Source organism: Myxocyprinus asiaticus, chromosome 30 (assembly GCF_019703515.2).
Source record: "Myxocyprinus asiaticus isolate MX2 ecotype Aquarium Trade chromosome 30, UBuf_Myxa_2, whole genome shotgun sequence".
In the NCBI taxonomy this organism is placed as follows: Eukaryota; Metazoa; Chordata; class Actinopteri; order Cypriniformes; family Catostomidae; genus Myxocyprinus; species Myxocyprinus asiaticus.
Genome location: NC_059373.1, coordinates 25705548 through 25730367, shown reverse-complemented (window position 1 = coordinate 25730367; position 24820 = coordinate 25705548). Strand labels below are relative to the sequence as shown.

The following is a 24820-nucleotide window of genomic DNA, read 5'->3' as shown; positions in this document are numbered from 1 at the left end:
AAGTTTAAAAAAAGACCAGTTTAATAGGTTCATTACAGTTCTCACCTGACCTACATTCTTCATAATGTGTAGGAGGTTGACAAGAGTCACACATAAATGAATACTCAGGTTGATATTAGACTTAGTGATGTTACCTCATACTTGTGTGCAGGGTTTGAAATGAACTTTTTGGGTCACCGGCCACTGTGGCTAGTAGCTTCCAAGGTCACTAGCCACTCAACATTTTCCCTAGCCAAAATCCCCCACCTTGCAAAAAGTGATAAAGGTAACTGGAGACTGTAACTACATGAATTTGTTTGGCCATTTTATTTAAACGAGAATGATATGAGTTCAACAGCACACAGGCCTAATGGTTTAAGTAACCTATAAAATATCCAAAGGCAAACGCCAGTTTGAACAGGAGTAGGATAGAACAGGAGGAAAATTTGCCAACCATTTTTCCATAGTTCATCGAAGTTTTAACCTCTTCAAATTGTACTTGCCTATGAAAGTTTACCATTGTTCTACCATTGTTTAACAGTGACATTTGTAATGACAAGGCCATTAGGTAAGAACATGGGTGGCTTCACATTACTGTGGTTAGGTTAATGTTGATAGTCTTTTATAAAAAGAATAAACTGTAGTGTTGGTTATATATATAAAAAAAGAAAAGCTAATAGCCTAAACACATTTAGAAACCTTTAACTACAACTTTCACAGTTGAAGCCTAATAAAAATAAAGTCGAATATATTTAATATGAATCTATACAAGTTACCAGTTAGTGTTACTGCATTAAAAAAAATATAAGTATGATGATGTGTATTTAAAAAAAATATGGATTTGTCTCCCCTTTACCTCGTCAGTCCTGTTTGTAATGTAGACGCTGTCTAGCAGTTTGAGAGGTTTGACTTCCTCCATATAATGCTTTATACTAGAATGTTCTCAATTCAAATGGTTTTGTGTTTTCCACCGGCCGCCACAATATTGAGTGAAGCACAGCGCAAGTTTTGCTCTGCACTGTTCTAGAGCTCTGCCTATCTTATCTTTGGAGCGCGCTGGTGTGCGCTGTGGCAGTTCACACGAAAGCACGCTTCATTCACCCCACACAGATGCATGATTATGAGAGGCATGAATACCATTACATTTCCATCAGCAGCGGCTCCGAGTTGCCTGACATTCACAATTTCAATGCAGGAAAAACCCTGAAAAAACGTCACCTGCCAAAGTGGCTTGAAAGAGTGACAGAGTTACCGGCCATGGCTGATTTCGACCCGCATTTGTTGGGTTGGCGGGTGTTAATTTCCAAACCTGCATGTGTGTACACAGGGCTGTGTAAATATCATGCCTTTAATATTCTCCAATTCAATACATACAGTGGGATCAAAGCTGAGATAACACAGCTTTGATTTGACTCCTGATGCTGTGGATGTTGGTTTGGCTTAAACACACAGCAAACAGGGAATTATGTGGAGGAAGTTAAATGTGATACTTCATTTGGTCTTAATTAAGACATGAACTTCAGGTCTTAAGGCAATTTTTGTCTCCAAGTCTGGACATGCCAGAGCTATGCTGCATTCAAGAAAAGAATAGAAATTGATCACATACCACTTGTATTCTTTGAGTTCATAACACTCTCTCTCCCTCAAACTATATTTTGGCCTGTGAGTGCTACAGTTGATGTGGTTGCTACGGACACAAAGCAATACTAAGCAACCATGTGATATTGACGACAACTTCCTCTGCACACATATCATACTCTCAGATTAAAAACACACATGCATACATAGACATAACCTCCAATTAACAATCCACTAATTTAATCACTAAACACACCCGGCTATAGCTACATTACACATTACAATCAAACATCATACTCACAAACCATACACACTAGTGATAAACATATCAGGCTAGTCTGATTAATTGGACAGTTTTTTGGCTAATTTTAGATTGGCAGGATTGACTGGCTTGGCCGATTAACAGAAGTGTTAGTCCCTCTTTGTGTCAAATCCAAAATCCACAAGCAGCTTTTTCAAATGGACAATAAACATTTTCTGTTTTCAATCATTTTAATAGAGTTTGAGTAAATTTGTCTCGTTTGAATAAAGTCTCGTTTGCCAACATAAAAGTGTATTATTTACATATCTGCATTATGTCAACCAATCAACCACTCTTCCTCCAAATATCAGCATTAGTCAATAAAAACCCATAATGGCCAGCCACTAATGTACGCGAACTAAAAAACAGATCCTTTTCACAAACACACAATATACACACACAAGAGTTGTAGAATTACCTTGCAAATCACATTTTTGTCAACACTTACGGTTGTTTTGGTTAACATTAACTAATACATTAACTAATGTTATAGAACATTATTGTAAAGTGTAACCAATTTTTTTCTGTCCCAAAATGACTTCTTCATTCAAACATGTTTCTCTTATACTGTGGGAATTTGTATCTATTTCAATCTAACGTCAACAGAACAGAATTTCTGAGAGTTTTAGGTGTAATAGCTTAATGATGAGCACCAAGTATTTTGTCAGGGCAAGTACAGGAAACACACCTTTAAGTTTCTCTATGTAACACACACACACTTTGACAGTCACTGGATCTAATACAAACACACACACACACACACACACATTGCAAAAGTATTTTAAAAAGTAAGTATATGTGACTTGTTTAGTCTCAGTGAGACTTATTTTGCTTGTGACATCGTTACCCATGTGTCTGTGATTGTCACAGAGTGGCACATGCTCTCATTCCTCACTACAGTGTGTCATTGTGTGTTGCTTTACACACCCTACGCTGTGCAAACAGGGTACAGAAACACATCCCCTCATGTTCACACTCAAGACATGTGGGTAAATACCACAATACATACACCATCAATACAACAGTGGGCACACATCAGCAAGGAGCAAACATAATAACACACAAATCACAGTGTCCATGTGACTAGGTGACGAAATACACACAGATACACAAACAGAAACTGACCTGCACAGCACATGAGCATGTGCAGACGAGCATTGAGGGTCCTTTCAGTGTAATAATCAGGCCACATTTTGATTTGTTTTTGGAGTTTTATTCCTTTTGATTTCCAGAATGATCTACCTTTCCCTTCATTTTCCTGACATGTTCCTAAGTGTGGCTTTTTGCACCTTTAATCCAAACACACTCTGATGGGCAATCCTGGGAAATCTCTCAGTCACAGAGTTGAAAAGCAAGTCCACACTCTTGAGGAAAAGGCAAAGATCTATTTACTTCCTCCTTCCGTCTATATGTAGCTTCCCACGTTCTACCGCTTCACTTGCAAGTCTCGCCGTTGCAGCCATATCAAAGCTCAGCTCAAAGGAACAGCTTGGCTCACACGTGCATGTCAAACTCTATCAGAGCTCCTCCCTCACAACTAATAAGGACTGACGCCACTCCCCCCCCCCCCCACTTTCAATCACTCTCGCCCTCTTTTTGAGGTAAGATCTATCATAAATGCAGTAAAGAGTGCTCTTCTTTTACCTCTCACATTTAATCTCTCATATCTCTCAAGTCTCTTTAATTTTGTTCAGAAGTTAACCAGAAAATATGAAATTAGGGGTTGCTTCTCTGATTAGATCATGCTCCACTGAACTGTTGTTAGGAAGTCCTTGCAACAATATGATGAGATCAGGAAGCGTGCCTCCAAGATGATTTCATCTGCAGTTTGGTGATTGTGATCTGGTGTTCCAATTCCAACAATGATGTCATGCAAGCACCATACCCAAAGCAGCGTCCTTACCTTGAAATTGCACAAAACCCAAAGGAACTAGGTCTTTGAAAACATCATGCAAGTGAATTAAAGGTCCATATCATAAATAGTCTTGTGATGCAGAGTGACTTGATCCTATCGATGTCTTCAATACGATGACTGAGTTTTGCAGTAAACTCACAGAGATATGAGAGAGCATTCGGGTGTGCTTCTTGTCAAGCCGTTACACCATCATCACTCCCTCAACAGAGCTCTCAGAATGCATAACAGAACTGAGGGGAAAACCAGAATGAAAGTGAAAGTAAAAGTGAAAGTGTGTGTATCCCTGCAAAAGGGGTAATCTGGGGAAATTTGGGAATGAATAAATAGACTGGAAAAGAACAACAGAAGAAACAGAACAGGAGTGAATAAAGTCTTTTTTGCTCTTTGCGTCATCACAAATTGCAGAAACAGGGTCCTTTGCTGCAATCGCAAATGTGTGAGTCAGCTAAACATAGGCAGTGAAGTAACTACCGAGATGCTAACATGATCTCATTAAGCTGCAACCAAACACAGAGCCACAGCCAATCAGCAGTCAGAAGTGATCCGACACACTGACATGACATTTGATCTCACAATTTCCTGGTTAAATAGATCATTAAATCCCTGCAATGATTCCGAGTGCAAAGTAGGAAAGACCCTGATTATCCTTAGACAGTTGCACGCACACACCTGGTCTATCAGGAACATTCACTCATAAACACGATCAAAGTTACAAGACAGCTGGGACTTTTCTTAGTTCCTTCCTCCTCATTTGTTAAAGAGACAGAAGGCAGGCAAGTCCTGTCATCTTTATCTTTTCCTCCAGTAGTTGCATTCACTCCTTTCTTCTGTATTCCCCGTCTCTTATCTGATTTTTTTACGTTGTTGTTCTGTTGTCTCCTCCTGCGTCCCTCTGAATTATAAATACCAGACAGAGCTTATGCTTCTAATGCCACACAGAGTGCTTATCCCTCCTCTCTCTCTTTCCCTCCCCGTCTCTGTGGTCATCACATCTAATCACTCATCAGGTCCAGATGAACAGAAATCCTTCCTCTGCATCTTCTCTTTCTGTTTTGCAGTTTTCTAAGCACAGATTCCCCTCTCTTTCATTCATCTTAATTTTTAGCCTTGCGTTACACTTGATCTCTCGCTTGCGCTCTTCATGGTGGCACTCAGAGGCTAGCACAGCTCATGTCCACTCTTCTCGCTGCCCCATGCCAGGCTGCCTCATCCGATTAGGTCTTATTAAATTTGGGCTCCTTCTTTGTGACCATGGGCCTCTGATGAGTGAATCCAAACCTAGTTAGCACAGTAACATATGGAGTACAGTCTTCAGTATGCTGATTATCACAGAATATGGGTCAAGATCCCAAACACATTTATCAAATTTTTGCAATGTGTTCTGGGATGACTTGGTAGGCTTATGTGTCCCAAGAAATAAATACACAAGGGAAAGTCCTGAAAATGGGGGCTCATCTGGGATGTATTTGTTTGTTCCTTTTTGCTTGACTTGGTTAGGTTAAATTGTATTATTATTATTATTATTATTATTATTACTACTACATTTCATCAATATTTGTGTTGACTGTCTGTTTGATTGGTGATGGTTGTCCACTTGGAAATTATAGGTTAGGCTTTAACAGGAAACTGGAAGTTTTGCAAGATCACAATTTCTGAAGGTTTGGAGAGATACGTGTTGGTTTGGAGAGGCTTAATGGTTTGGAGATAAATTTGTTATTGGATTGGATTTGCTTAGTGAGAATATTTGCCTCAAAATAAAAGGATGGCACATAGTAGCAATGGATAAAAAGTTCTTGGGCGAAACTAATTACAGACCATCAGAGTTTACATAAATCCTGAACCATTACCACTAACCACAAACACAAGCTGCATCTACAACATACATATCACAATACAGCAGTAAAAGTGAAAGTCTAAAATATCATTAAGGACTAATTCCCAGAGATAAAGGGGTGCTGGGACTGTAGCAGTAAGCCTCTGAGGGAGGAGCCGAAGTACTAAGACCCATTAAAACAAAGTCTATTAGAGGTGTTGTGGTGAGACTCAGACAAGCAATGGCCAAACAGGATACTGAGATTGATGCATAAGAGTGTGCAGAACTCCATATTGAGTTTGTTTTGGATTTGTGTACCAAATAATGCACAAAGATTTGAGGTTTACCACACTTGTATTAACATAGAGTAGGGTGCAACACCAAGGACAAAAGGTGGTTGTCAGCACAAAACATACACAGACAGACACATACAAATAGAATAATAATAAAATGGGCCCAACCCTAATGCTTTACCCACACCCATGTACTGCTACACTTCCTGCTGTAGCTAATAATAAACTCTGTGTAGCAGTATTGTGTTTCTTTCCCTTTTTTCATTCTCTCGGAACAGAATACTCAAGACACACTTGGGAACAGATCTTGCATGACCAATAACTTGCTTACTCTCATACACATACAGTATGCATAGGTGCAAATAATCCAAAATAACAGCATCCCAGGCTGCCATATCCACTTACAGACATTTCCACAGATCAAGTCACATGAGAGTTAAGTGGTGACAGACAGTCAGATTTGGCCACTTCTACCAAACTCTGCCCTAGGTTTGTCATAATACCTTAAATTACATATTATGGTATAATATCAATTGAATTACAATGCCAATACCAAGTATTCAATACCAGCATTCTTCAAAATTTCTCTTCTTGTGTTCCACAGAAGAAAGTAAGTCATATGGGCTTGGAACGACAAGAAATTTAGTAAATGATGACATAATTGTCATTAGGACTGCACAATTAATCTAATACAAATAATCAGGATTACAAATACAGCTGCCTGAAAAAAGTGCCAATTACAGAATTTCGTTTAGGTCTACTCTTGTTGCATCAATTTTGTTTTTAATAAATATAATTTTTTTTTGCAGCAGTTGAATATTGTAACCTATTGCATATACAGTATGTCCGTTGCCTACATTCTGTGTATAGTTTATTCAAAATGTGATTTTTTTTTAATGCTGACAGGGCCAATGTGAAGATAACAATTTAGGCACTGCCTTGATTTACAGATATATAAAACAGTTAATAAAGTTGGCCTTATTCAGGAACACAGCCTATAAAGATTGTGGTATGCAGATGCACTACACAAAATAAAATTAACACAAATTATGTTATTCAAAATGAATCGAACTTACAATATCAAGGGAAATACGTAACTGACAATTGTGATTCTTGTCAATCACTCAGCCCAAATAGTTATTTTCAGGTAACATTACAGTTAAAGAATACTGTGCTGCTGTCAGTTTTTTGAGGCTTGGGTACCATGACACTAAAGTGGCACCAGTGACCGATGACAATATCCAGAGAGCAGGGTGGCCGATAGGCCGATACAATGCTGATATATCACACAATTTAATATAGTAAATGACAAACATAAAATTGCTAAAAAAAATAAATAAATTATAAACTCTTATAGCACTATTTACTCAATTTCATACAAAAATAACTTTGTAAAAAAGAAAAAAATAATAATATTGTATTTTAAATGGTAGATAGCAGTTTCTTTTGATTTCTGCTTAGTCATCAAATTTTAGTAATTTATTTGCACATGAAGAAATTGTGAATATATTAGGAAGAAGGAAATAACATTACACACAGTAGCCCAGCAACCATGGATGACATGTCCACATTAGCAATCGCATTTTCTCAAAAAATACAGAATCAAACAATACTGTACATACAGTGCATAGTGAATAAGACATTTACTTATAGCACACATTAAGCGCTTTTACTTTGAAGTTGCATTCATGCAATCGTGCGGATCCAGCGAGAGTAGCAATCTCCTGACAGTTTAAATGGCCTGGATCGCCTGCTTCGATTGTCACGGATTGATCATAATGATCTGTGAATCAGAGGAACTTTTGATCCTAATCCTGAAGTTTTGATTCTGGCTGATGCAATACGCGCTTCAGAGGAAGATATAAGAGGAGCGCTCGACGGGAAGAAAACACTGGATTTTCATGAGGTTCATGAATTACATCTGTTTAAACTAGATATCTGCATATTTGCAAATGGTATGTAAAATAAGTTTTATTTGATAAATTTTATATATTGATTTTTGCCTTTTTTCATTAGAAAAGAAAGTTAAAAGTTACATGGAACTGTTGAGGAGAGGCTGATAGAATACATGCTTTAGAGGTAAATAAATGAAGCACTCCTTCAGATCTGCTGAAGTTTTGTGAGGTTTGTTTATTACATCTGTTTAAACGAGATAAGCGCATATTTGCAGACGGAATATGATATTCGTTTTACAGTTAAAAGTTACAGGGAACTTTTGAGGAGAGAGAGGGAGAATGAAACAGGCAAGCACTTTAATATTATGTGCACAAATGCGTCTGCCGTGGCTCTGATATGCGGACTGTTTAAATGAGTTTGTTGCACACCGGTCTATTATTGTAGTAACAGGATGGCACATAACAACAAAATGAATTCTGACCGGTTGTTTACATGTCTCAGTCGCTTCACATGAAGCTGGCGATTTTCAATGCCCTCAAGAGACAAATTGGCCAACCAGGAAAATTTATTGGCCGATGTGATAATTAAAAAAGTCAGAATATCGGCCGATTTATCGGCCTCAGTGATATATTGGTCGAACCAGGGGCGGACTGGCCATTGGAAGCACCGGGCGTTTTCCCAGTGGGCCGCTGAGTAATTTGGTAATTCGTCCTACAGGTGATATAGGCAGCCACCCTGGGTTCCAACATGCCCGTGCGGACCCCATTACAGAGTGAATATTCTACAAAATCTGTAAGGTAACGCCAAAACAATGGCTTTTATTTTGAAAAACTGAAATTACTTTTACTTTGAAATGACTTAGCACATACATCATAGCGCATTTCCATTTGTGCGCATCAATTTCGTACCTCGCCAGGACCGCATTATTTGATATACAAATCACAATAATGGTGAACCAAAGACAACATATTAAGTATAAGATGAGCACTGAATAATCACAAAATGACAAATAATTGCAAGTTACAACAAATACAATAACAACAGCATACATAAAATCTGCAAACAGTAAAGCTATGAGCTGAAGTGCGGCTTGCTGAATAATGATAAAAATGCGGAAAATAAGTCTTGAAAAATATTACTTTGTGGCTATTTGAGTCTTCGAGGCTTACTTTGTTTAAAGGATAGCAGAAACAACACTTGTCAAAGCATAGGGCTTTTCACTTTTTCTCAAGAATAATCTGGAGAAGGAATTAAAACACTGCAGACATAAAGACGCAACAAACTCACATAGAGTGAAAATATGAGCAATTAATCTGCAAAATATCTGCAAAGTTCTACACTTTAAGAGGTATGTTTATTTTGTTTTACATATATTTATATTTGTTTATATTTATATATGTACATATTCTGGCCAATTTTGTTTTCTTTTTTTTTTTTTAAGCACTGTCAACAGTGTCCTGCTGTGTGATACTTTCTTCATCTAATTATTTGAAACAACATTTTATGATCTTGTATAGCTATATATACATAGATAATATATTATTATTATATTTTTTGTTGCCACAACCTCATATTAAGACAATAGTTTATTTGCACTTCTAGAAAAAAGTTGAAAGGTGATTAAGATCTTTAAAACTTTTAAGAAATGCTGACTTGTCACAGCACCTAAAAGAGCCGGTGTGTTATGGTGTGTTGCAGGCCGGGTTTGGTGGGCTGCTCTGGGTCAGAAAGTCCAGGGCCACTTTTTAATCGTAGTCCGCCCCTGGGTCGACCACTACAGTATACCATGTAACCCTACTCAGCCCCACCGGAATGGACACACCAATCTCCATCACTCAATTTACTTGAGCCTCCCTGTCTGTCATCAACTGTACTAAATCAGGCAAATGACAGTGAGCTAAGAGCATAAATAACAGAAGAGCTGCAAGTAATGTTTACATGTTAGTTTAACACTCGGTGTGAGGCCGATTATAAACAGTACCTTGTGAGACTGTAAAATAACATACTGCATTGCAATACACTGACAAGTGTCAAAACCCAGCACAAATTCAAAACTACCCTATAATAGGGCTGAACGATTTGGACAAAAAAAAATCTAATTGCGATTATTTTGAATAAAATTGCGATTGCAATTTGACCTGCGGTATGATAAACATAAAAAAAAAAAAAAAAAAAAATTCCATTTAACAAAAATGTAATCATGTTTTGTCCATGCTTTACTGCTGGCCGGAAACATTTTTCTAGAAAGTGTGTTCACACTTGAGTCCTCTAAAAAGAACCAAACTAAATAAATAAATAAGACAGTGAAACAGAGGGGAGAAAAAACATTACAATCACATGGCATCTGTCTCCTTTGTTAAAAAAAAAAAAAAAAAAAAAAACAAAACAAACAAACAAAGATTTTGTGAAAATTTGTGAAAGGGTCAGTTCACTTTTCATCATTAGTTTTTTTTTTAACCCAGTCAACTTGAATATTATATTATTGCAATAATAATAATGTAAAGTTAGTTAAGAAATAGTTTTAGAAATATATTATTGGTATAATAATAATTATCTTTATTACTATAATAATTTAATTTTATTATTATTATTCAATAGTTATTTATTTCTTTGATAATTTCTTGACTTACTATGCAGTTCGGTTAAAGGAATAGTTCTTTCTTCTGCCGAACTCAAATTAAAACTTTTAGAAGAATTTTTCAGCTCTTTTGGTCTATACAATGCAAGTGAATGGGTGTCAAACTTTTGAAGCTCCAAAAAAAAAAAAAAAAAAAAGAAAAATCAGCATAAATGTAATCCATAAAACTCCAGTGGTTAAACCAATGTCTTCAGAAGTGGTATGATAGGTGAGGGTGAGAAACAGATCACTTTCAAATTCTTCTTCTTGTGTTTTTGGTGATTCACATTTTTCATGCATACTGCCCCCTACTGGGCAGGGAGAAGAATTTATAGCAAAAAAAGGACTGAAATATTTATCTGTTTCTCACCAACACCTATCATATCACTTATAAAGATATGGATTTAAACACTGGAGTAATATGGATTACTTTTATGATGCCTTTATGTGCTTTTTGGAGCGTCAAAATTTTGGCACCCATTCACTTGCATTGTATGGACCTACAGAGCTGAAACATTTTTCTTAAATCATAATTTGTGTTCAGCAGAAGAAAAAAAGTCATAAACATCTAGAATGGCATGAGGGTGAGTAACTGATGAGAGAATTTTCATTTTTGAGTGAACTATCCCTTTAAACCCTAAAGCCTTTATTTTGGTGGAATCTTTTATTATGAAAACTGAAGGGACGGAGGTTTCTGTTGTTTGTAGCTGAGCTGACAACAGCCTTTTAATGCAGTAAAATGCTCTAATCTGCCTTGCTGTCAACAAAAACCAGCTCTCATTAGGTTATTTTAAATGTGTATAGTAAATAGAAGCGGCCAAACACAGAGGTGTGTGAAATTATGCAAATGTGCAACTAACATAAATCTGGGCTGCTTCAAATAATGCGCTCAGTGCATGTTAGCACACCAAACTGAACTCAGAGCACATATGTCACTCAGGGCACCAGATAGATAGAATTTGTGAGTATAGAGCACAGAACCACTCTGAAACCACATATGTAATACAATGATCCAATTTACATGTATTTATCAAAGCACTACCCACTACAGACAAACAGCCGTGCACATAGGCGCAGCACAGCGGGCAGTGTGTTGAGACTATCTATTTATTTAATAAAATCGCAGCCCTTGCGGTTTGAAAATCGCACTGGGTCATGTCACGATCTCGATTTTATTTTTGGTTAATTGTTCAGCTCTACCCTATAATTTTCAGTACATCTGTATGGACAAAAATCTCCACACAAGAAACAGTGCATCCAATGTACTTAATGCAAAAGCAACAGGGTTACAGAAAGAGGCGGAGCCCAAAGAGGAAACAAGACGCTGGGAGATTCCCTTCCAGAGAAAGAAAGGGACAGACAGCTAGCGAGAGACACAGAGAGAGAGAGGGAAAGTTGAAAGACCATTAACATTACCATCAAGGTAAACAGCATTTCGGGCATGTCTGTCCCGGCGTCTACGATACAGCCATACTCCAGTTGCCATCAATAGGTGAGCTGCCATAAAAAGCAGTGGCGTGAGCACAGCTGGATCAAAAGGGTCCATTGCTTGATCAAAAGTTTGTGTTTTCCAAAAGAATGACGTTTAAAAAATCTGCTTAAATTCCGAAAACAGAATTAAATGTGCAATTCTCTTTCTTATTAATGTGTTTGTCAGTCTAACTACGCATCCACTGCATGCATCCTTTTAAGCATCCTTTCTTTGAATTCCCTACTTTCTTTCTATAGTTCTAAAGCTTTAAGATCAGAAAATAATTATGAAAAATAAATCAAACTCTACGCAACGTTTTGCTTTCTTTCAAAGTTTACCTGCTTTGATAAAGCAGCTGCTGAGACTAACCATCTAACTTAGCCTTCCTCTTTCTTCAGTCCCTCCTCTCTCTCTCTGACACTCTTACACTGAATTCCTTTCCTGTGAAACAAGCAACATACTTTTAGCTATCGCTCTAAGAGCCATTATAATCCGAACTTGGCATGAACAAATAAAAACTAAAAGTAACAAGGTTTCCCTTCTCTATGTCAGACCACATTGCAGTTCATCCTTCCTGTATGAGTCTGAACTTCTGCATGAGTATATCTTCATGCTGCATGTATGTCAACATGTGCTTCTGTTTATGCATGTGTATCTCTGTTGCTATGAGTAAGCACTTCGACTCTCTTCCATATTTACAGGATATCTTCTACGGAGAGCATCCTTTGTGAATGGTGCATTTGTCCAGAGAGCAAAGAGGCAAATAGTGTTAATGGTTGTGTGGCAGCCATTCCTATGATCTCATTTGGGCTGATTTACATTCACTGAATGTGCGAATGACATGAGAGCTAACTGTACATGGTATTACAGAGCCGTTCTTGCACCAACAGCCGTGTTTGCCCATGAAACACTGGGAACAATGTATGTATGTGATCACAGCACAGTGATTCAGCATGACTAACTGTACAGTCAAAGCATCTGGGGGTCTTACTTTAATTGTTTGTCTATGAGAGCGAGAAATGGGGAAATGTGGAGAGTAGGAGAAAATGACTGTAAATGGTAGTATTTAAAGCTGACCTTAAACTGGGCACAGATGGTGTCTATGCTGCTTGTACTGGTTTGCTTCTGGGTTTGTTCAAAGATGTGTGCAATAGCATGTGTAATCGCCAGAATCTTTGTGGTTTTGCAGTGACAGGTGAACACATTAGTCTCATGACTTATTGGAAGGTGTCATAAAGTTCTGTGCCCAAATGAGGGACATCCAATCATCTGTTACCAGAATCCTCCATCTGTGCAATCACAGATAACCATTCAGTGCTCATCATCTCATTCTCTGACTGTAGTGGTATTGTATCTTTAAAAAGTGAAAAGGGGGAAAGAAAAGGAAAGAAAGGGACTTTACAAAAAGAAGGGATATGGCGTGACAAAAAGGAGATTAAAAAAATACAAAAAGGTAAGTGTGCTATGAGTAACAACTGTAAATCTGCAGTAGCAGTGTTAACCACATGGACCCTGGGGTTGACATCCTGGTTACATACAGTATGTGAAAAAAACAAACCCTACAGGAGGTGTAATGTAAAAATGTACACATAAGAGAATCCTGTTATTAAAGGGATAGTTCACCCAAAAATGAAAATTCTCTCATCATTTACTCATGCCTTATGCCATCCCAAATGTGTATGACTTTCTTTCTTCAGCAGAACAAAAATTAGGATTTTTAGAAGAATATTTCAGTCCTTACAATGCAAGTGAATGGTGATCAGACATTTGTAGCTCCAAAAATAACAAAGGAAACTTAGAAGTAATCCATATGACTCCAGTGTTTAAATCCATATCTTCAGAAACAATATAAAAGGTGTGGGTGAGAAGGACTTAAATATTGATCTGTTTCTCACCCACACCTATTATATTGCTTCTGAAGATATAGATTTAAACACGAGTCATATGGATTACTTTTATTGTTCCTTAATGTGATTTATGGAGCTACAAATTCTGACCACCACTCTCTTGCATTGTATGGACAAACAGTGCTAAAATATTCTTCTAAAAAATTGTTCTGCTGTATCTGGGATGGCATGAGGTTGAGTAAATGAGAGAATTTTCATTTTGGGTGAACTATTCCTTTAAGGCTGCGTGTGTTCTACTCTCACTTCTAGTTCTCAAATAAAAAACAGGGGCCCCCCAGGCAAGAGTCTGACTGCTGGAGATCATGAAAAACTTAATGAGCCATAAAGCAGCATACACTTAAATATAGTGACATAATCTCCATCCATCCTACATAAAATAATACGAATATATATATATATAAAATTATTGCATATTGCAATGTAATATAATATTTGTTCTGTTGCCGTGGTGATGTAAATTCAGCACCGGCACAGGAAAAACTGCAATACTCATACTGATAAGAAACAAACAGCATGGAAAACCCAGATCAATCCAGATCAAATGCTGCTGGTAAGGCAGAAGAAACACAATGATGAATGTTTGCCAAGAACACTGCGCACAACTACTAAACAAACAGCTTATGACACATGAATCTCAGAGGTGAGCTGTAAGAAAAGGCATTTCCCAGAGGGAACGAAACAGATATAGTATACATACAGAGAGAAAGGAGGGAGGTAATCTGACAGAGAAATACAGAGAGAAGGAAATGGACTGTGCTGTGACTTAATTAGTGTTTAAGACTATGAATAAACTATGCAAATTAAAAAACTGCAGAGAAAACACATAGGAACAAATACCATATTGTGATAGGTATCACTGCAGGACATGCAAACCGTACATTTACTGTAATCAATTATAGCAACTAAGACTAATCTTATATCTTACACTCTATTTCTCTCCCACTTCTCTGACACGCACGCAGGCAGGCATGCAGTTGCTCGCACACACACACACACACACACACACACACACACACACACACACAAACACACAGCCATCTGTCTCAATCACTTGAAAATTACAAAAATGAAATTCAACAAGCTGGCTGACTCTTCACCAAAATAAAATTTGGTGTTCTCATACTAAAATATGTCATCACCATTTCTGTTTAGTTCATGTGTTCCTCCTCCAAATCCAACACAAGTTCAAAGGAAATATGCTGACCGCAAAAAAGGCAGGGCATAGGGAGACAGACGGAAGGAATAATGCTGTGATAAAACTGTAGCTAGCGCACTCATGAACAATATGGCTCAAAAAAGAGAATTCTGTCAGCTTATTTTTAAAGCACTTTCACAGGTAGCATCATTGTCCTGTAAGGGCAAAAGTTTTTCCCATCAGTCTATTCCTCTGTCAGTTTCCGTAACCAATTAAGAATGTTTGGAATTGGTAGGTACATTTCCCATTATTCCATCAAAATTTGAGTGGGTTCAAAATTGAAATCATTTTTATTGTGAAGAAAACAATAGCACTCCAAATAAAAAAAACTTACCAAATTAATAACCTGCTTAACTATTTTCATTATGCTGGCTTTATGTTACCTGTAATACCACGAAAATCAGATAGGGGACAGTGTGGTAAAAGTCATAGCACCGCTGCCACTGCTCATGCCATTAACAAGCCACATTTTACAAGAAGTCACATCACTGTACCTGTCCCAGCTGGACTCAGATCAGTTACCCATCATCTGACTGGTAATGACGAAAGATGTCAGTAATCCTCCAGACATGCCAAAGGTGAAGCAACACAGAAACTGTGCACAACAACAACTTTGAAGGAACAGGAAAAACCACACGGCAACTGGTCAAAATGGAATTTAAATACATAAACCTGATTTCCAAACAATGATGTTTAAAGACTGCAAAAGCTGAAAAAACACAGGCCAGACAAACGCAAGATGAATTTCAATAGAATCGTATTCTATTATTATAATCATAATTAAGTTATTGATACTGACTGGCGTGCTGCAGAGTAACAAGTGATTTCACACAGCATGTCTTACCCAGCCCTGTTTAAATATGCCTGAAGTTGCCATTAAAAGATTACAACAAACTTAGCTCTAGAATGATTTAACACAAGGGTTGACCTAAGGATCCTACAGAGCAGACAGCACTGTAACACTGCTAAAAATACACACACACAGACACATGCTTGTGCACAAATACACACAAACACGTTGAAGAGGCAAAGCTTAACACAGGGTTTAATCTCACCACCTTCAGACTGTCTAGTCTGCACAAACATTTTGTCCAGAGTCCAAGTATACACAGAATATTACATGAATGAAGCAGCTCTGTGGAATCTTTTCAGAAACAATTTTGCGGTGTTGACATGTTTTATCCCGCATCTGGAGTGTCACACATACAAAAAAAGCCTAAAATAGGTATATATTTATATATGTATATAAAGTATAAAAGTGTGTGTGTATGTATGTATATACACTACCATTCAAAAGTTTAGGGTCACTTACTCATTCTTTATTTTTTGTATTTTTTTTCTTCACATTTTAGAATAATAGTAAAGTCATCACAACTATGAAATAATAGAAATAGAAATATGGGAATTATGTTGTGACTAAAAAAAAAATCCAAAATCAAAACTATGTTATATTTTAGCATCTTCAAAGTGGCCACACTTTGCCTAGATTTTGCAGACATGTACTCTTGACATTTTCTCAACCAGCTTCATGAGGTATCACCCTGGGATGCTTTTTAAACAGTATTGAAGGAGTTCCCATCTATATGTTGGGCACTTAATGGCTGCTTTTCTTAATTATTCGGTCCAAGTCATCCATTTCAAAAAAATTTTTTTAATAAAATCTTTGTTTTGTTATTAAATAAATTAATATGGTGGCACAATTATATTTTTGACTACAAAACTAATTTCAAACATTTAAACATACGCCTTCAGATCAAAAGATTTTTAAGATCATGAGAAACATTTCAGGCAAGTGACCCCACACTTTTGAACGGTAGTGTGTGTGTGTGTGTGTGTGTGTATATATATATATATACACACATACATACACACACACACACACACATATACATACATATACATACACAAACACACAGTTGAAGTCAGAAGTTTACATACACCTTAGCCAAATACATTTAAACTCAGTTTTTCTGACATTTAATCGTACAAAACTTTGTCTGTCTTAGGTCAGTTAGGATCACTATTTTAAGAAAGTGAAATGTCAGGATAATGATTTATTTCAGCTTTTATTTCTTTCATCACATTCCCAGTGGGTAAGAAGTTTACATACACTTTGTCAGTATTTGGTAGCATTGCCTTTAAATTGTTTGACTTGGGTCAAATGTTTTGGGTAGTCTTCCACAAGCTTCTCGCAAAATGTTGCAGGAATTTTGGCCCATTCCTCCAGACAGAACTGGTGTAGCTGATTCAGGTTTGTAGGCCTCCTTGCTCACACATGCTTTTTCAGTTCTGCCCACAAATTGTCTATCAGATTGAGATCAGGGCTTAGTGATGGTCACTCCAATACCTTGACTTTGTTGTCCTTAAGCCATTTTGCCACAACTTTGGAGGTATGCTTGGGGTCATTGTTCATTTGGAAGACCCATGCAACCAAGCTTTAACTTCCTGGCTAATGTCTTGCGATGTTGCTTCAATATATACACATAATTTTCCTTCCTCATGATGCCATCTATTTTGTGAAGTGCACCAGTCCCTCCTGCAGCAAAGCACCCCCACAACATGATGCTGCCACCACCATGCTTCATGTTCGGGATAATGTACTTTGGCTTGCAAGCCTCACCCTTTTTCCTCCAAACATAACGACATTTATTATGGCCAAACAGTTTTTGTTTCATTAGACCAGAGGACATTTCTCTAAAAAAGTAAGATCTTTGTCCCCATGTGCACTTGCCAACTGTAGTCTGGCTTTTTTATGGTGGTTTTGGAGCAGTGGCTACTTCCTTGTTGAGCAGTCTTTAAGGTTACGTCAATATAGGACTCACTTTACTGTGGAAATAGATACTTGTCTACCTGTTTCCTCCAGCATCTTCACAAGGTCCTCTGCTGTTGTTCTGGGATTTATTTGCACTTTTCGCACCAAACTACGTTCATCTCTAGGAGACAGAATGCGTCTCCTTCCTGAGCGGTATGATGGCTGCATGGTCCCATGATGTTTATACTTGCATACTATTGTTTGTACAGATGAACATGTTACCTTAAGGCATTTGGAAATTGCTCCCAAGGATGAAACAGACTTGTGGAGGTCCACAATTTTTTTTCTGAGTTCTTGGCTGATTTCTTTTGATTTTCCCATGATGCCAAGCAAGGAGGTACTGAGTTTGAAGGTAGACCTTAAAATACATCCACAGGTACACCTCCAATTCAGTACACCTCCTATCAGAAGCTAATTGTCTAAAGGCTTGACATCATTTTCTGGAATTTTGTATGTAAGCTTCTGACCCACTGGAATTGTGATAGTCAATTAAAAGTGAAACAATCTGTCTGTAAACAATTGTTGGAAAAATTACTTGTGTCATGCAAACAGTAGATGTCCTAATCGACTTGCCAAAACTATAGTTTGCTAATATTAAATCTGTGGAGTGGTTAAAAAAATGAGGTATAATGACTTAAACCTAAGTGTCTGTACTTCTGACTTCAACTGTATATACACTGGCAGCCAGTAGTTTGGAATAATGTACAGATTTTGCTCTTATGGAAAGAAATTGGTACTTTTATTCACCAAAGTGGCATTCAACTGATCACAATGTATAGTCAGGACATTAATAACGTGAAAAATTACCATTACAAATTGAACTACTTCAAAGAGTTCTCATAAAATAAATCCTCCACGTGCAGCAACGACAGCTTTGCAGATCCTTGGCATTCTAGCTGTCAGTTTGTCCAGATACTCAGGTGACGTTTCACCCCACACTTCCTGTAGCACTTGCCATAGATGTGGCTGTCTTATCGGGCGATTCTCAAGCACCTCACAGTCTAGCTGATCCCACAAAAGCTCAAAGGGGTTAAGATCCATAACACTCTTTTCCAATGATCTGTTGTCCAATGTCTGTGTTTCTTTGCCCACTCTAACCTTTTCTTTTTGTTTTTCGGTTTCAAAAGTGGCTTTTTCTTTGCAATTCTTCCCATAAGGCCTGCACCCCTAAGTCTTCTCTTTACTGTTGTACATGATTTTTAATGAAGCTGTCAGCTGAGGACATGTGAGGCGTCTATTTCTCAAACTAGAGACTCTGATGTACTTATCCTCTTGTTTAGTTGTACATCTGGCCTTCTACATCTCTTTCTGTCCTTGTTAGAGCCAGTTGTCCTTTGTCTTTGAAGACTGTAGTGCACACCTTTGTATGAAATCTTCATTTGTTTGGCAATTTCAAGCATTGTATAGCCTTCATTCCTCAAAACAATGATTGACTGATGAGTTTCTAGAGAAAACTGTTTCTTTTTTGCCATTTTTGACCTAATATTGACCTTAAGACATGCCAGTCTATTGCAGACTGTGGCAACTCAAAAACAAACACAGAGACAATGTTAAGCTTCATTTAATGAACCAAATAGCTTTCAACTATGTTTGATATAATGACAGGTGATTTTCTAGTATCAAATTAGCAATTTATCATGATTACTCAAGGATGAGGTGTTGGAGTGATGGCTGCTGGAAATGGGGTCTGTCTAGATTTGATCAAAAATGACTTTTTTCAAATAGTGATGGTGCTGTTTTTTACATCAGTAATGTCCTGACTATACTTTGTGATCAGTTGAATGCCACTTTGGTGCATTAAAGTACCAATTTCCTTCCGATTTCAAATCCAAATTAACAAATCCAAATTCTGAAGTTAATGCATAAAAAAAAAAAAAAAAAAAAAAAAATTGTGGTAAAAAATAAATACTTTTGTTCAACAAATAGATAACACATTATTTGGCAATCTGTGTGGGACTGGATATTTATGCCTTTGCACAATAGGAGTGGAAGATTAGGAGGTGAATTTTGTCTTTAACTTTTATATAAAAAAAAAAAATAATAAAAAAAAAGTAAACTATTACTATTAATATAATATTAAATTTTTTTGTATAATTGATGTATTTCATATATAAAATGCTGCTCAAAGTGCTTTACTTGTCGGAATATTAAACATTGTGATTGCATTAAAAAAAAAGTGTCAAATAAAAAAAGAGAATTAAAAATGCATCAAACCATGGCATAGAAAAATTATATTTATTAACTGAACTTTATTTGTTTACTTAATTGTTTTTGTGATTGTCTTTTTTGTTTCAGGGTTTTATGTACGGTATACAAAACTGAAAATTTTATGGACCACTGAACTCGCACTGAAGTGGTCAAGCAGCCAAGCATAGCCTTCCTTCATGCAACTGGGACATGAAAGAGATACATAATACATAAGGCATGAAAATAACATTATTAAATTAAATTATACGTGCAGTACCGGTACTGACAGATACAAACTGAATCCATGCCAGATTTGGGCCTCTTGGACAAATGTGAATGGACCACCATAAATAAACCCAGCTAACTATACCAGCGTCAGTTTGAGGGGTCACCCTTTCATTAACTGTCAACATAGAGTTCTCCTTTAAAGTTCATCTGCCATGAAGTCAGTGAACCTGAAGGGACAAGCTCACTGTTTATGTATTTGTGTGTGTGTGGACATTGACACCATAGTGATGGTTGAGCTGCCTGGACTCAGTTCAATGAAGATTTAAAATGTCTTTTTTTTATTTAGTCACTTTGCTACTGCAGCCAGGAAGTGGAGTCATTATGCAAGCCCGGAGAGACAGTCCATACAGTTGGAATGAAAAAAAAAAAAAAAACATTTACATACCTTTTTGAGGAAAGAGCACAAGTCTCTCATCCCTCTTTTTCAGCTGAGAGCCAAACCTCCAGAGCTGACAACAGGCTTACTTAATCACAGGTTAATAGTGGGAAAAGAATGGAATAGAACAGGAGTGGGGGTAAGGGATATGGAGAGAGAGAGAGAGAGAGGTCGTGAGACAGACAAATTTCAGAAGGGGTCGGGGTTGGGAAAGGACAGAGACCCAGGAAAGAAATAAAGAAAAAAAGACAAAAAGAAGGGGTGGACTGTAATGAGGATACACAAATACAAGGCAGAACGAAAGAACATTACTATCACCTCCATTTTCCTCACAGCTCCTATCATCTCCATGGCAACACATAAATTTGGTACCACCCTTGCCCTCTGTAAGTCACTTGACCCCTCATAAAAGACCCCTATTTCCCTATGATGCATCTCCCTCCATGTTCTTTAATGGTGGGAACTTGAGAATGTTGGCTTTTATTTACCTCAACTCTACTGCAATGTTTCCCAAAGCGAAGAGGAGAAGGTTGGTATTATTTACTGCCATAAAGATTCCAAAATGTCAAAGGTATAGGGTGAAGTATGGTAGGATTAACGTTGGAATTATGAATGTACATTTTGTACATACGACATTTGATACATACTGCATGTCCTGATTTAATACAGTGCAATCACAAAATCACAATTGGATTGAGAAATTACTATTTCCGAGGTTCTGATAAATAAGACAAACTACTGCTTTGGTAATTTAACTGCTGTAAATTATATGCCCAAAACAATGTGATGTTTTTTGAAGTTTTGCAATAAATCAAGGTGTTATTATGATTGATCATTGCTGTTACTTCACATTCGTTCCTTGTGCCTGTCCCTATCTGGAATGCAGTGTTTGAGACAGGGTCTTTCACTGGACTGTGGAACGGTGCGGAGACATAAGCATTTAGCATGAAGAGATTCACAGCTTAGCTTTGTGTGCGCTCGTTCCAGCCAGTCACACACTGTACCATGGGAAAGAGCCACCAAGAGCGTCCACTTCACCAAGAAGAAAGGTCTTTTGTCCAACAACATGTGTGTCTGTGTGTGTGTGTATGATGTGAGTAATGAAACCATTGAAACTTTTCTGATTTTTCTGGAAAGCCAAGTGACTAAATGGGACAGAAGAAATCCTAAATGGTATGGTTGTCTTAATGTTGTCAAACAGAAGAAATGCACATTTCCTTAATAATCTACAATGCATTAAATGACCAGCAGTCTTGCTAATGAGTGCTACTACAGCTGATTCATTTAGGAAAGGTAATCTGTTTTTAATGAGCCACTCAAGGCCAGAAGCCTAAATCTCGCTGAGAAGAACTGGACCCCTGAGAGCTTCGGCTGTTTGAAGTGCAGCACATTGAAGGTGATGCCTAAGTATTAAAGACAAGAGGGATGGAGAGCAAAGAGAGGAAAAGACTAAGAATATAAAGGCTAAGAACAAGGGAAGTGGTTCTAGACAGTTTTAATTGTATGCGCTGTCAGTATCAAAATGAAATCATCCATCATGATCTTTGCAAAAGCTCTGATGAAAATGTTTTACCTGGGAAATGGGGAGAGTTGTGAGAAATGGAGGACGAAAGGAGAATTAGTGAGATATTGGGGCCAATAGAGGGAAAACTGGATGAGGGAATCATGGGGCCCCAGCATCCATTCATCTGATCAACAGGCCACATCTAGTATGGAAGAACTAAACAAATACCTATAAAAGAACTCAACAAGCACACATAAACACGCACACACACGGATGTTTACTGGCCTCCTGAATAAATTTCCAATGTAAGGGGCTTTTGGTTAAAACCCTTTACACTCTACTGTAAGGAAACAATATTTAACCAGAGACTTTGCAACACAATTACTTGGTGTAATGTTCACCAGGGCTCAACATTAAGAATGGCCTGGGGCCAATGTGAGTGTATTCTGGGTTAGTTGATGGAACAGTAATTTACCTTATTGGGCCAGTGCTGCATTGTCACTTTATTTTACGAATGCTGATCATGTGGCATTATGCCTTGTAATCTTAAACTTTGGTTTTGCTGTATGCATCGTTTTTGCAAATTGTGTTGATTTATATGATATAAATATATATCCCAAGATAAAGTTACCTAGCTGGTTTAAATTTATTTTTTTCTTCTTCCAAAAATGTTTTTAAGACTTGGAGGCATCAAACAAGTCATCCAATGTTTTCCAACAAAAATGTGTGTATGAATTCATGGAGTTACATTATGAATTTATAATTTCTTGCTTTTATTGCAAATTAAAAACCTAATGAATTATTTGTGGTAAAAATTATTATACACTTAACAGCCACAAAATTAAAACCACTGACAGGCGAAGTGAATAACATTGATTATATCGTTACAATGGTACCTGTCAAGGGGTGGGATATATTAGACAGCAAGTGAACATCCAGTTCTTGAATTTCATGTGTTGGAAGCAGGAAAAATAGGCAAGCGTAAGGATCTGAGCGACTTTGACAAGGGCCAAATTGTGATGGCTAGATGACTGGGTCAGAGCATCTCCAAAACGGCAGGTCTTGTGGGGTGTTCCCGGTATGCGGTGGTTAGTACCTACCAAAAGTCACAGGGTCATGGGCTCCCAAGGCTCACTGATGTGAGTGGGAAGCGAAGGCTAGCCCTTCTGGTCCGATCCCACAGAAGAGCTACTTGTAACAGTTAAAGGTTAGGCAAGTAGGAGGAGGGAACCGGCTGAACAGTCAACATAAAGTTTAATGTAAAACTCAACATAAAACAAACATAAAGAAACACACCCACATGCAGCGCGGCCACGTGCGTCTCTCTCTCTCGAACTGGCATCTCTGGCTCCCCTTTATCTCACTCTCCCACTGATCATCTGATTCAGTGCCGGCCGTGCCTGGCCATGCCCTCCTCGTCACACTCCTCTCCCACCCGATTTAGGCTGGGGTGCCACCGGACTGAGCTACTGAAATCTGCTGTAATAATTGTTCCAGTATAATAAATGGTCCTTCTTTTAGGATTATTTGATAGGAAATCAAGTGCCAAGAAAATATAATGTCAAAGGAAATAAGAAGGTAGGGGGAGATAATCAATCACCCACCATGAGTGCCTGAGACTAAAACACTATGAAAATAATGAATGGAGTTTTTGAAGAAAAATAAAAAGAGCAATAAACATCTACCAGTATCAGTTGATAGCTCTATAAGTGGTTCAGTTTGAGATAACTGATGCAGAACTGATATTAAGCTAGAACAAACATGTGCAGACAGAAGAATATTGTGTAAGTCAACGGTCAAAGGTGTGTTTTTGGGTTGTAAACATGTTTTCATTGACAAATTGATATGAAAGCTGCCCTGAAAGAGTAACAAATACAACAACCAATCAGCCACAACATGCAAGATAACACACATCAGGTGATCTCAATAAAATGATTATCTCAGATCAGTTTAAGCAAAACTGAATTTTGAACAGCTAAAACTGAATTATGAGCAAGTAAGAACAGCATGAACTGAAATGAGTTTGTAATGCCAAAGCAGCAAAACAAGTGTGACACCAAAATATTTTCAAAAGCTTTTCTTTTCTAAGCACAACTGATCTATAGTTAAGAAAAAAATATTTGTATGAAAAGGAAATGACAGGTTCTGAAACGAGGGGGAAAATTCACCGATTACCGATATGGTGACCGATATAGTTAATTTTTGAGCTGGAATGAAAACAGACCATTTCTATGTGGATTTTTCACCGATTTTGCACCGATATGACTATGCAAAGGTACTCAGAAGGCTGCTTTCTTAAATATTTTTATCAAAGAATATTTGACATTATTATTATACATTGTCAACAAATTCTAGAAATGAACACTGAGAAAAAAAAAAGAATAACACAAATACAATAAATAGCTTAATAAACATCAGTACTGTTAATATGTCAATTGCTGACCATTTAAATAAAGCATAAATAAAAATAAATTAAATAGCTAAATAAACATCAGTACTGTTTAGTATGTCAAATGCTGACCATTAAAATAAAGAATAAATAAAAATACAATAAATAGCTAAATAAACATCAGTACTGTATGTTTAGTGTCAGTCAATGGCTGACCATTTAAATAAAGAATGAATAAAAATACAATAAATAGCTAAATAAACATCAGTACTACATGTTTAATGTTAGTCAATGGCTGA

At 37.3% G+C, this 24820-nt stretch overlaps 1 protein-coding gene across 12 annotated transcripts in view; it reads right to left on the bottom strand.

The window, feature by feature from the left end:
• Positions 1-24820, bottom strand: part of LOC127420801 (microtubule-actin cross-linking factor 1-like) — a 223513-nt gene that overhangs the window by 134483 nt on the left and 64210 nt on the right. For 8 of the 12 annotated variants that reach the window (XM_051663336.1, XM_051663344.1, XM_051663339.1 and 5 more), the window contains exon 1: positions 11809-11953. The exons of 2 other annotated variants lie outside the window; for them this stretch is intronic. In XM_051663336.1, coding sequence (XP_051519296.1) covers positions 11809-11938 — 130 coding nt within the window. In that variant the 5' untranslated portion in view covers positions 11939-11953. Of the gene's footprint in view, positions 1-2983; positions 3184-11808; positions 12169-24820 lie in introns of those variants that run through there. 2 more of the 12 variants (XM_051663345.1, XM_051663341.1) reach the window with 2 other exon arrangements.